At 41.2% G+C, this 13,885-nt stretch overlaps 1 protein-coding gene across 1 annotated transcript; it reads left to right on the forward strand.

The window, feature by feature from the left end:
* The first annotated feature begins 2,644 nt into the window (after positions 1–2,644).
* Positions 2,645–12,343, forward strand: NAGA (alpha-N-acetylgalactosaminidase). Its single transcript, XM_053471881.1, has 8 exons — positions 2,645–2,744; positions 6,692–6,861; positions 7,647–7,821; positions 8,425–8,602; positions 9,258–9,352; positions 10,012–10,173; positions 10,319–10,516; positions 11,457–12,343. Exons 2-8 carry the CDS (start codon positions 6,707–6,709, stop codon positions 11,754–11,756), a joined length of 1,263 nt encoding a protein of 420 aa, XP_053327856.1. The 5' UTR covers positions 2,645–2,744; positions 6,692–6,706; the 3' UTR covers positions 11,757–12,343.
* Positions 12,344–13,885: the final 1,542 nt, after the last annotated feature.

Genomic DNA, 13,885 nt, shown 5'->3' on the forward strand with positions numbered 1-13,885 from the left:
ATGATGGGGTCTGGCCAGGATTCCAGATAACATTTATGGCAGGATATGGCAATAGCTGGGAACTTATGGGCCCCGGCTACCTGGAGCCTATCCTTGCGGAGGCGGGGCCAGGACTGCCCACTGACATTGCTGGGAATAGTCCCATTTAAATGGGAAACGGGCAGGGAGTCGGCCACTGGGACCCTGCAATCAGGAGGATTTGTTGACCCGGAGAAGTCGAGCTTCTCCCGGAGTTCTCTGGGCCAAACCCAGACAGTTCCCAGGTATGGACATGGCCTAAGAAAAAAATACATTTTCTTTTTTTCATGCAAGATGCCTTGTTAACCCTTAAACAGACATTTTGCATGATAATTACTTTATTAATAGAAGCCTGCGGGGCCTTGAATGCAGCGCACACTGTATCTTCACCTCCCTACCTAATGTATCGGTTTGTCTTAGTCTGTTAGTTCTTGTTTTTTTAATAATTATTATTTGGGAAGATTCTTTGGAAAGTCTTCTGCTCTATGACGCAAGCTGATATTAGTACAATGCCAGAACAAGAGAACAATTCATATCCACTTGTCCTTGAGGCACTTCGTACAAAGCTAGAAGAAAAACAAGACGACGTTCAGTGAAGACATAATAAAATGGTCAGCCAAATCTTGCGCAAAGCTTTCCACACATCCAAGGTTCTGCTCATTAACCTTCTTATATTGTTTCCCTGCGACGTTTCTGAGGCATCATACCAACAGAAGCTTTGTGATGGACTATTAAAGAGTTAATATTCTCAAGGAAAGTTCCTAGGGGAGTCCATTGATAACTTAATGTTAGAGTATATTGATAGTACTATAAAAAAATCCTTAATGACATCACTGTAACTTCAAAGGGACAGCAACACTCACAATACAAGGTGTAATCCAGCCACAAACTACACTTTCTCCCAGTTTCCATAGTAACACTTCATTTCCTGCCAGGTAACCCACCTAGGCACTGGCACGTGCCCTTCCTGTACCACAATAGGGGCAGGTATGCCAATTATTACAGGAAGTGCCAACACACCCCCATTTAAAACAATTAAAAAATTCCCTTACATTCCCGGGCATTTACCGACCACCGTCACCTATGCAAGTTAACATGTTAGGTGCCGGTCAAATACGCCTCTCATACGGGTCGCACATTCCTTTGTAACCCCGCAACATCCGCCCGCCCGCCTTCTCCAATCACCGAAACCATTTTATCATGTATTCCAACAGCAAGAAGCAAACACCGTTACGTTAATGAGCGGACACAACACCCGCCGAACACACGTAAAATGCCTCGGATAACTCACTCGCTCGTTACCTGCCGTTCAAGCGGCGTTTCCGCTCCCGGCTTTCAATCTGTGTGCCGGAGCCGGTGTTACTCACAACGCCGTCTAGTGGGAGAAGGACCGAGGTGCGGCCACAATGAGAGGGCGCGAAATTCGAGCGCAGCGCTCGGGTACTTAGTTACAGATCATCGCTGCTGGGTTTTTAACTTTAGTTTTTATGTAATTTACACAGCGCTGCGCTACATTTCATACACGTGTTATGCGTCTGTAGAGAAGTCACACTGTGCAATGGTATAATACATAGGATGTTTAATCATTTCTTAATTATTTTAGCCACCAATAGGATTTACTCCAGTATCTCATGATATTTGGACAGTGTATAGTCTATGACTGGTCCGGACTGGCTAATGCTTTTGGGGCCACTGGCCAACACTTCTCCATGCTAACTCAATCTGCTGCTCTAGCGTCAGAGCGGTTGCTGCAGTTGGGTTGCGGGCTGGACATAAAGACAATGCACAGACTCTCATATAATTGAATAAGTGAGTGAGTGAATGAATAGATGTATAAGTGTTTGTGGGCCAGAGATGGCACAGGCAGGATGCTTAGGGGGCAGAGGTGGCACAGGCAGGCTGTTTAGGGGTAAAGGCGGCAGAGGCAGACTGTTTAGGGGACATAGATGGCACAGGTGTGCTGTTTAGGGGCAGATATGACACAGGTGTGCTGTTTAGGGGCAGATATGGCACATGCGGGCTGCTTAAGGGCAGAGGTGGCACAGGCAGGCTGTTTAGGGGTAGATATGGCACAGGTGTGCTGTTTAGGGGCAGATATGGCACATGCGGGCTGCTTAAGGGCAGAGGTGGCACAGGCAGGCTGTTTAGGGGTAGAAATGGCACAGACAGGCTGTCTGGGGGTATAGATGAAACAGACATGCTGTTTGGGGGAACAGATGGCAAAGACAAGCTGTTTGGGGGCAAAGGTGGCAGTGTGGGACATGTTTCTTGTAAAGCTGAGGTGCTCCCATGGCGATTTTCACACTGGGGCCCTGTGGTTTCTAGTTATGCCCCTCATGTGGCATCTGGGCACATAAGCTTGTCAAATATTTCCAGGGCTGACTTTCATTCACAGTCCCGCTCAGGTAAATATTGAAGAGGGGCTGAGCGGGCCCTGAAAAAGGAATAGTTCAATGATTATGGTAAATCCCTGTTAATATCCTGGTGTGGACGCCTTTTTATAACATGTACCAGCAGATGGCAGCAGTGATCTGTCTACAGGCTCAATGGATCCCCAGACAGAAGGGTGTGTTAGAGTGTGTGTGAGTGAATGTGTGTGTGTGGGGAAGGAGGGCTCGGGCTGGTCTCGTGATCTCTGCATTCAGTTCCTGTTTAAGGCGTTTGTGTCCCATTGTGTCACTGTGTCCGGTTACAGCAGTGGGAGAATCCACCTGCAGTGGGCACAGGTACAGTCCGATGAGGCATTCAATCATATGTTTAGGCTCTTTTAACGTTACATTATTTTGCTTATTGTTTCTTCACCTTTCCCAGTTGAAACTTCATCAGCTAATGTCTCCTTTCAGCTAAACCAAGTCATGATGTAGTTTGATTAATATTTTTATAGTAGGTACTTATAGGAGACCTAAAATCAGGACCCTGCATATGATCACAAGTGGATCGAACTGCAGGAGAATCATATAGAGACCTGCAGTCTCTAGTTAGCATTTTTGTTTTGTTTCCTGATTTTTAGTACAAGCCCTTTATCTGTAAAATTATTTATTATGCACCAGTAATATGTCTCCAGAAATATATATATTATAAGAAATTGTAGTTATTAATTTTAAAAAAGGTGTATTCTGTGCTGCATAATGCAGTGTAGGTTAGTGTGTAAAAAGGTGTTTTATGGAAATCAAACTGACTTTTGCACTTGCCTGTGGAATGATCAGACCTCTGCTTCCATCAGGTGACACAGGGCAGCTCACTTCATAACTTCCTCGGTCGCTTTAACTCTGGCCAGCTGGGATATGATATTTAAACAAGCTGTAGGTCTGATGCCTGTTTCACCAAATAGCTTTTTCCAGGACAGCCTCCGGTCACCCGCTGCTTTGCTGTCCTGTATACATTATGGGAAGAACCTCTCTGCAGTATGAGAGCAGCACAAGGTCTGCAAGGGAGTGCATGATGGAGATTTGTCCTGGAAGAGGCACAAGTAGTATACTATTACTTGATTATAAACTGTTCGTATTCATTTTGTTCCATGGGGATCTTTTTTTGCTCTTTGATAAGCATTTCTCCTAAGTCTGTTGTTTTCATGGGACAGTCCCAGTTTTTGGACACTGTTCAGCTGTGCCAGGTGGGGAGATCTTCTATTGCAACACATACCTCCACTTCAGCTCCCACGTTTCCACCTTGTGACACTGCAGTTGAGCAACACAAGGAGACCCTTCAGGTTAAGTGGGCTTATGGCTAAATCTCTGACCCGACCCATTCCTACTTCTTTTTTCCCCAGGCACAAATAGGAAAAAAGTTGATGTATTGAGGAAAAAAAAAACTTTTCTGTATATTATTAAAAGTCACATTTCGGTGTCACAGGAAGCCCCCTGAACAACGAATACATATGAAAATACTTTGTCAGTAGTTTCGTAAGCATTCATATTATCTTTTTAAACTGAGCCGGTGGAGGTGAGTACATCACATTCAGCCCAACACATCTTTTGGATTGCTTTGAGCTGGGGGATGGGGAAAGGGGCAAATGCATATATGGGGCATTCTACAGAATCCCTCCATGTACTTGCAAAGAGGGGACGCTCAGCTGGATAATGCATAAAATATTAACCCCTTTCTACTACACCATTACTTCTTGAACTACACCCAGCTTTTATGAATGCAGTATTAAAATCAGCATTCTGTCTTGTTAGTATTTGCTGTTAGTACGTAACTATTTTCTTTTTTTTTTTATTCTACTCATTGCTGTTTTTCTAGTGTGGTAATTGTCTACCAAGTAAAGCACTGTTAAGGAAAGCTAAAAACTACTAGTCCTAAACGCATGACTGAGTCTCTTGTGACTGCTCACCTAAAGAAGATCATATGACTTGAGTTGTTATTGAGTTGAGTTTATTTGTTTTTTTTTCCGCTTTCTTAAAAAAGTATTGACACTGTCCACTCTTACTGAGGACTTCACCACTGACAATGAAGGCTCAGGTTTGGGTGACAAACAAGTAAATCTGGATTCTTTCCAAACTGCTAATACCAGAACCGGTAATGGTTTGTGGATTAAAAAGTCGACTCCCAGTCCTTTCCCCTCATAGCTCCATATTTTTTGCACTAGGTCATTTTCATTGCCGTGTGTCTTGGGGGATTTTCACAGTGAAGAGTGATTTATCTTTCTACTTCACTTTTTAGAGTAACTTATATAGGAAAAAAAGCACTTTTAAAGATAAGGCCGAAAAACCTACTGAGCCTGTGCTCCTTCCGCTAAAGGCGTGAGAAAGGGTTCAGCAGCTACATACGTGTAAATCATGAGGTTTTGTGACTATTGGCATTCAGTGTCCAGTCATGAGAACATAGTAGGTCATTGTAGTTAATTTCTTTTAGTTGGCCCTGGGATGGGGTGAGTGTAAAACATGTGGTGTCCCGTTCCTATGGCGATCATTTTATATTGACATTATGGGGCTGTTTTTTGCTGGTGCACACTGGGTTCCGATTAGGTACAGTCTGATAAGGGTTGTAGTTGAAGAACATCAGTGTTTCTCCCTACAACCCAACTACAGATCCCCAACTGTTCATCCAGCTTGCTTCATCCTTACTGGACTTGGGATATCTATGATCAAGCGAGTGACGGCCTGAAACAATATGAGGCTAGGTTTCCACTTGGTTTTTTTTTGCTAAAAACGCCCATAAAAACGCCAATAGCGCCACCTGGCGTTTTTTTTAGTGAAAAAACGTTGCAGCCAGATGTTAGCTGTTCTTCACTAGGAAATCGCAAAATGCCATTTCCACTTGGCGTTTTTCTGTTTGGCGTTTTTTCAGTCCTCTTTGGCGTTTTTCTGCTTTTTTGGGCTCTGTGGCAGTTTTTCAAAATCGCAGCATGTTGACACTCTGGCGTTTTTTGCAAGGAAATCTTGGTGTTTTTCTCCAATAGAAGTCTATGGGAGAGAAAAAACGCCATGAAAAAGCCATGTGGGTTTATTGCCTTGGCGTTTTTTATGGCGTTTTTTCCACAGTTACAATGCAGAGGATGGACCCAGTATCTGTGTGTCCTACGAGAAATAGGCTGAAAACAAACAGTTTCACACAAAACAAAGTCCTGGACTGGTTCATATTGAATTTTACACCATTTGGAACAAACATGCCATTACAAACAAACTTACCCGACGCATCAACTGGATCCTGCGTGCCAAAAGCAACAGCAAACAATTTGCACCATCATTTGGGGCCAATCTTCCCAGAGGAGCAGACATTCGAAATAAAGCATGCCTTACAAACCACAGAAAAGAGACAAAAGGGTCCGCCGGGGCGTTTAAGTAGAACTCTACCAAGTAAATGACATCAGGAGAGGGCAGATACTTGCCATTTATCCTAATCCCTTTTAGCTGGGTGAAACTTCTAACTTGTAAAGGCTGGAAAAACTGCCTAAGGTCAAAAAAAGCAATTTCCACAGAAAGGCTAAAACGCCAGAAAAAACTCCAGAAAAAAACACCAAAACGCAGGTAAATGCAGTGGCAGTTTTCTTGGCGTTTTTCCTGGCGTTTTTCATCAAGAAAAAAACGCCGGACAAAAACCCAAGTGGAAACCTAGCCTAAGGAAGGTTTCTTTCAGAAAAGGATCCATGGTTATTGCGTCTCGGTGTTTCTCTTGTAAATCCGTTCGCAGTTCCCCGAGCTGTTCTCCGCCTGGGTACACAGTTGTGATTTCTCTGGCGCTCCTCGTTGAATAACTGCATGTAAGGAATGTTCAAGGATCATGTGAGCAGGAAATAAATGCCCTATTTACAAAATGTTTCATGGCAGCCACACCCTATCAGTGCCATTATATACTGATTTTGGACCTGTTTAGAAGAATATAAATAATCTATATTAAAACGCATCAGGTATGGATTCCTCATAGGGTTTGCCTACATGATGACTTTTTGAATCCTTTGTGTCATCTATATGAGGACACTTTCCCTGTCCATGAAATGCACACATCTCTAGCAGCCATGAACCTTTTCATGACTGACCCCTGCAAGGTTTGGCTTTATGGGTAATAAATTTGTTTGGCTAGTTTTTTTTTTTGTAAAAGATTTAGTATTAGGACGTGGCAAACGTAAACCGCAAAATATTTTGCTATCTAGAATTGTGCACATTTGTTTAAACCAGATTCCTGTACTGCATCAAATGATAATCTGCAATCCTTTTTGTTCACATTTTCACAGATAGTATTGGATACGATGTATCTCTTATCACTGAGCCTCCTGCTGACCCTGTACACGCTCAGTACTGCTCTGGACAACGGCTTAGTGAAGACCCCACCAATGGGATGGATGACGTGGGAACGATACAGATGCATCACAGACTGCAAGAATGATCCAGATAACTGCATAAGGTTGGTTTTAGTGACCCTGAACTTTTAGCAGTAATGCTTTGCCTTAATGTATTAGCTCCTATCCTGTTTACACATATTTATTTTCATTTGAATGGTGAAATTGTATACATCAACACTTATGCTGATGTGTATTAAAAAGATCACTGTTTCATTTAGGTATATGAATTATATTTGAATATTGCAAACAAGTATTTTAAATCCAATTGTGATTTTAGGATTTAATCGGTGGTGACAGATTAGTGAATAGATAATATATTATTATTATTATTGACAGTTTTGTAATGCAATAAAGGCCCACTAGATGGCACTCATGCTGTTGTTTCCCCACTAAACAGGACGGCGGAGAGGAGGTTCTCTTATCATGAATGATCCCATGTCATTCATAAAATGAATGTAACAATCAAGTAAAACAAGCTAGTTTCGGCAAACCCATATGTCGCATTATTAACCCATTGTGGCAAAGGGATCTTTTGTGTTTGTGTTTGTGCCATGGTAATGCAGCATGAGTTTAGATGTTGCCTTCCTACGTCAGACACCTCTTGCACTATATAGGGTAACTGTAGATTGAAAATCAATCTCAAAAGAGAGTGTCCTGTGCTCCTTCAATAAGTAGGATGATTTATTTTGTATTGCTATTATTTTTTCATTTTAACGTAAAAATGTAATTCTTTTTCATTTTAAATAACTGATACGGTATTCATCATTACATATTTTCTTGCTGAGATGCATAGACGTACACATTTACCAAATAGAAATTAGTGCTTGATGCCAAATGTTATTTACAGTGAAAATTTAATAAAAGCCATGGCAGACCGAATGGTTTATGGTGGCTGGAGAGAACTTGGATATGTGTATCTGTCAATCGACGACTGCTGGTCTCTAAAACAAAGGGATTCTCAGGGAAGACTCCAACCTGACCCAGACAGGTTCCCAAGTGGCATAAAGGCACTTGCTGACTATGTGAGTATGTGGAAACCAATAATATTCCAGTAATAAATAGATTTAAATAAAAATCTAAAGCTTGATCTGTCAATGTTCACAGTCATCTCCATGTCTAGCAGTTCAATGGCTCATTGTTCATGCCCCAGTCTGACTCTTAACTAATGAAAATCAATGGAGGAAGGGACTTTGTTAGCATTGCCATAAAGAAGCAGCTCTGTGTGGCGTTTGAGCAGGGAACGTCACATGACTGACAACAATAGCAGCCTCCTGTCTCAAGATAAATGAATCTTATTGGGACAAAATGAGAGAAATTCATTGTTTCCACTGATAAAGTTTGATTAACTCAGTAGAGAGGATAGAGTCCTAGGTATATGTATACCAGAACAGACTGGGACCGTATACATAATATATCAAGAAAAAAACTTAAAAATATGCCTGTGGCATCCAATCATACGAGAACCATGCATAAATCAGAGATAAAACATATTATATTATATATTCCTTTGTCACCATCATTCTTCCTTTACAAGAGAAGATCAATGTTACTACTACTGTTGTAATGATTTGTTTTTGGTTTTATAAAGTGTTAGCCATGGATATTCTTCCTCTCCCTTGATGCAGGTTCACTCCAAAGGACTGAAGCTGGGTATATACAGTGATATGGGTAATTATACCTGTGGTGGCTACCCTGGAACCACTCTCGAAACTATCAAGATTGATGCCGACACATTTGCATCGTGGGAAGTCGATATGTTAAAATTTGATGGTTGCTACTCAAATTCCACGGAGAAAGCCATAGGTCTGCTATCTGTTTTACTTCTGTCCATTGTATCTGTATTGTACATATCTGGGAACTTCCCAGGGGTAGGTTACCCAAGCTCTCCATCTTCTAGGAGAGTGGGTTTGTGAAGGAGGGGGGCGAACCACACATGGGGGCGGGACTAGCCCGGCAGTCTTTAGTGGGAGGGGAATGGGCACTGAGTGGGTGTGGCCAAATGTCATGCCCCTGTCCAGAGAAAGCAGAAACTGACTTGGGAAGCAGGGCTTCTCTCGGAGACTCTGGGTCAAACATAAGAGTTCTTGGGTATGATCCTGTAGCATTCATTATCTAGAGTAAATGTTTAGTTGTAAAAATAAATAAGACTTTTTATCCTATCTTTAGATATTTATGAGCCCAAAAGTGAGCGATTGCTCACATAAATTCCATAATGTATGGCACAGTCTCTTAGCATGGCCGCTTGTTTGCTATCAACTAATATAAGAGTAAATCTAGTCTAAAAGGCCACCACAATTTGTGTAATGGTTCAAAAACCTCCCATTTGATAACACAAATTCAAAGCAAGAAATAATTATATCTGAAGATTTTTTACTTAAATGGTACGTAGTGGTGCAATTATGTTGACTTAATGTTTGTACTTTTGATGTATAAGAATGAAGTTTGTTCTTTATTTTAGGATACCCTAAAATGAGCGTGGCTTTAAACGCAACAGGAAGACCTATCCTGTATTCCTGTAGTTGGCCAGCCTACGAGGGAGGCCTCCCACCTCAGGTGAGCAGAACTCTAACTCTCTCGTGACAGCTGATCATTGTCAGGAGAGAGAACTCTTTATTGTTGAATTATAGTGGGTCAGTACCTGTAGCCGGCTGCAAGATAGGTAGTCACGCCGGTTCTCAGAGTAAAGGTGCTCCTCAGGTGTGCCACCGGTCACAACACGACACACCAGTCAGGAGTTTGTGAGAGGGGTGTAACTTTTCAGCCACTTGGGGTAAAGTGGAAGAGCTGAACGTTTTAACTCCCTGATAGTACTAAGCATTATGAAGAGTCAGCCCCAAATATTTTCTCCTGAGAGAATGGCATCTCTCTGATTATTATTGAGCATCATTTACAGTGTCTTCTGCTAACTCCTTTGCACCCCAACACTCGAGGCATTTTCTAGAGCAATTGCTGGTGCTCCCCTGGCCCAGTCACCCCAGGCATCTGCCTGACTCACCTGGCACTAGAAGCAGCCATGAAGGAGTCTTACGAGTTTAACTCGTAATAAAGAGTTAAGTCAGGTAGTGTAAAAGCTCCAAGCCCCTGCTGTCTCCCATATTAATAAATAAACCCCAAACATTGGCGAGGCAAAATAAAAACGACCATGGTATATTTGCATGATATGCAAATGATAAGCATTCATTTTTCCATTTTTGTACATTAAACTTTAACAGGTAAACTACACCCTACTTGGGAATATCTGTAACATGTGGAGAAATTACGGCGACGTTCAGGACTCCTGGGACAGCGTACTTTCTATAATGAAGTGGTACGCTGCGAATCAGGATGTGTTGCAGCCGGCTGCTGGCCCGGGACGCTGGAACGATCCTGACATGGTGAGATTATTCTTCTGCTTCTCTGTGGATAGCATGAGCTGTATACCGTGTCGTAATGAAAGTACGAAGCTGTACGGAAATAGATCAGCTGAACAGTATGAGTTTCTCTGTAAATACGTGTATTGTCTGCTTTTCTGCCTTCTAGCTGATCACTGGGGACTTTGGGTTGAGCTACGAACAGTCTAAAGTCCAGCTGGCGATCTGGGCGATTCTGGCAGCTCCACTTATCATGTCCAATGATTTAAGAACAATCTCTGAAGACGCCAAGGACCTTTTGCAAAACCGCCTTCTCATCCATATCAATCAGGATTCTCTAGGAAAGCAGGGGAGACAGGTTTTAAAGGTATTTATCTCTATTGCCAAGTAACGTTTTTATTGTTTATTATCGTTTTTTACATGTCACATTTACAACAGATTGAACTGAATATAAACTCACATTTAGCACAAATGCATCAATCGTGAAACTAGTGGGTGGGAGCCATAATAAGAAGAAACCTAGTGTAAATAATCAGGAGTGGACCGATACATATCACGTTGTAGATTTTATTATATTCAGCCCGTACCAGCTGTACAGAACTAAAATACCAGAGTCCTCCCTCACCCCAGCCTTCCTCTTTTAATATTCACCCCTGAAATTCTGTTATAATGAGGCAGATGGTGCCAAGATGTGCAGCTTTATATAGTGGTTGACCCTGTTAAATGCCGCAGCGAGCGTTATAGGGTTCTGTAGACCCCGTGTTCTGAATTAAGTGAACTGTGCAAGCATGGAGTTCTCTATCCATCCACTTGGTCTGTGGACAGGTGGCAGCTTAAAAGGACACTCCAGCCATCATATGAACTTTAATGTATACGATAGCTACGTGGTCCCTTTACATTTCCATGTTGTCCATAACAAAACGTTAATGTCTGCTGAATCCCCTCAAAGTATTTGCCGTACAGAGGGGATATGTTCAGCGGAACACATCTTGTGTGATATACTTGCCTCTGGCCCGCTCCAGCACAGGCTCAGGAAATGCTGTGTCAACGGAGAAAATACTTTAAAAAAGATGCTTCTGCCGGTCTCTTCAACTCTCCTCTAACTGACCAGGGAGCATCTCCACCCAAGCACCTCTCCAGCTTCCTCCTCATCAATGCAGAAAACTGGACAGGCGCTTGCTTGGTCTCTGCAGGCATAAAAAACAAACTGGTGCATATCAACAAAGTGGCTTTGATGTCTCGGACGTGCCGACCACCTCGCACGTTTCACACACACATCTTATTTTTTATAAACAATTCTGTTACAGGTCGGACGGCTGGAGGTGTGGAAGAGGGAGATGGTGAATGGTCAGTATGCGGTGGCGATAGTTAATACGGGGGATGATGGGATTCCTAAACCCATCGCTACATCGCTCGGCATGCTGAACATCACCCAGTGTCCTGCTGGCTACAAGCTGTATGATGTGTTTGAAAAAGAGTTCCTGGGATACTTCAAATCAAACACGTTGATTAACCTGAAAGTCAATCCAACCGGCACCGTCATGCTTTTCATCCACCCAGCCTCTGTGCCGCATCATGGCCACAGAAAGTATTTTGGTGTCATGTAAATATGCCAGTCTCCATATAAAGGGCATTATGGATGGCGGTATCACCTGTGCGTCACGCCTTTCATTTCATGCGGTACATTAATATGTTTTGAGACACTGGGGTAAGCAGCGGACTCATATACAATGCTGGCATATGAAGGTTAGGATGTAAACTCGCGCCGTCTCCAGTCCTTTCTGTGACTCCAGATCACTTTGTGCCTTTCTAGAAGTTTGCCTCACTTTGGATTATGATACTTGAAAATAAATTCCAATATATGATGCTGTTACTGTTTTTTGATCAACTAAAAAATGTTTACCGTTATTTGTGATGTCTTTACTGGAAGATCAAAAAATCTAGAGTATTAGATTAAAAATCTTAGATTAAAGAATGATCACTGTATTCACCATCTAGCCATGTGAAAAATACCTAATTTGAAATATTTAAAGCTGTTCATCCAGCTGAAATAATGCTGCTTTTTGCTAAACTATCAGATGCCTTCGTTGGTAGATAATGTGGGTTTCTTTAAACATGTCCTGTTACATTTAATTTTCAGAAACGTTGTTGATATAATAATAATTAATTCTATAAAGATGTGTCATTTGCCTCAGTCACTGTTTCAAATAAGTTATTTTACATAAGATTGCGGAATCAAGACTTTAATCCTGATTTAATGGGAATTAACACAAGTATAACCCAAGCGGATTTTAGGGAATCTGGTTTCAGTACCCATTGCTTTCCATATTACAATCCGAGTTTCTTATTGGATGCATGCAAAGAGAGCTAAGACTACCTCTATATAATGATTCATTGCTAATTGCAATATCTAACTATTTTGTTTGGGAAGTTTTAGTTGTTTGGGTTTTTTTTCAAATATGATTTTTGATTTGAAATTTGATTTTGAAATCTCACTGACTTAATGAATGCATTCTATGGAGCCAGCCAAGTTTCTGAGGTGGCCGTTCATAATGTTTAGTGAAGCCAAAGAGATGAAACACAACTCTCCTGTTAACTCTCCATTTAGTGAATAAACCCCTTTGTCTGTTTTAAGGTAAAGTAAGTGAACCCCTTACTGTTTAGTTAAGAAACATAGTCGGGACAATAAATAATGTATATTACATACATTATACATATATGGGCTGACATACATACATATCTATTAACCTGTGACACAGTATAAAATGACTGATTATCTGTAGCTGTATTTTATTGCTGCTGTTCTTGTTGAATATATATTCTGTGTGTCTCTCTCTCTCTCATTCTCTCTCATTATATTTGAGGCCCAAATTAGTGCATACGAGTTAAGCCATATGTAACACCGCATTGCATATTTCATCTTTGTACAAATGAGCCATTTCACATGTAATTAGTGAAACGGCAATGAGTTTGCAGTTATATTAAGTCTTTACGCAGGTCATTTCTATAGTAGGAGCTCTTTGGTATGCAAGTGTACGGTAGCACATAAACATTAAGAAACATGCCTTTTCTGGAGCTTCAATATCCAAGTAGTAGTTGGCTGGTTTAAAAAAATGATTAGTATTGAGTATAGTATATAGAACCCCTTAATTTCCCCCGAACAAAAAACCCCATCAGCTGTGTTATTGATTTAAAAAGCAGAGGGATTGGGGAGGGGGGAGGGGTAGGGATCAGCATTATCTGTTAATGTTTCTGTTTTGTTTGCTTTAATGACAAAAACCTAATAAAAGATTTTCATAAAAAAGCTGAGATCGTTTTGTGTTTTGTACATCTTTTGTATTAAATTGTTTGGTAAGTATTGAAAATCAGATTTTTAAGTGCTGTGGAAATAATAGTTACAAGGAAACAATGTGGAATAAATAAATTCTAATAAATGTGTAGTCTTTAGTAATACTTTGGCATGATATGGAGTGATAAATGCCGATTAATCTGCAGTGTGTGGACAGAATGTGATAATACGAAGAATGTGAAAGGTTTGGGGGTTTTTGTGCCATGTAAATGAATGTGTATGTATAAATCCCCCGCAAATGACTATGCATGCACCCCTCCACTTATTTAATCTTTCGTCTCAAGGACAGGCAAAACCACCCAAAGAAATTGGCAGTTTACAAATAAAAACTCTTTCCCATTACACTGTGTAAAATCTGTTTAAAATCAGTTTGTTTATTATACAGAT

This window comes from Spea bombifrons, chromosome 7 (assembly GCF_027358695.1).
Source record: "Spea bombifrons isolate aSpeBom1 chromosome 7, aSpeBom1.2.pri, whole genome shotgun sequence".
NCBI classification, from domain to species: Eukaryota; Metazoa; Chordata; class Amphibia; order Anura; family Pelobatidae; genus Spea; species Spea bombifrons.

What these genes read in the sequence shown, in the direction of transcription:
- NAGA (XM_053471881.1), top strand. Translation starts at nt 6,707, where the DNA reads ATGTATCTCTTATCACTGAGCCTCCTGCTGACCCTGTACACGCTCAGT. An exon ending in TAAAGGCACTTGCTGACTAT is followed by an intron (nt 7,822 to 8,424) that starts GTGAGTATGTGG and finishes CCCTTGATGCAG; the next exon opens with GTTCACTCCAAAGGACTGAA. An exon ending in AGGGAGGCCTCCCACCTCAG is followed by an intron (nt 9,353 to 10,011) that starts GTGAGCAGAACT and finishes AAACTTTAACAG; the next exon opens with GTAAACTACACCCTACTTGG.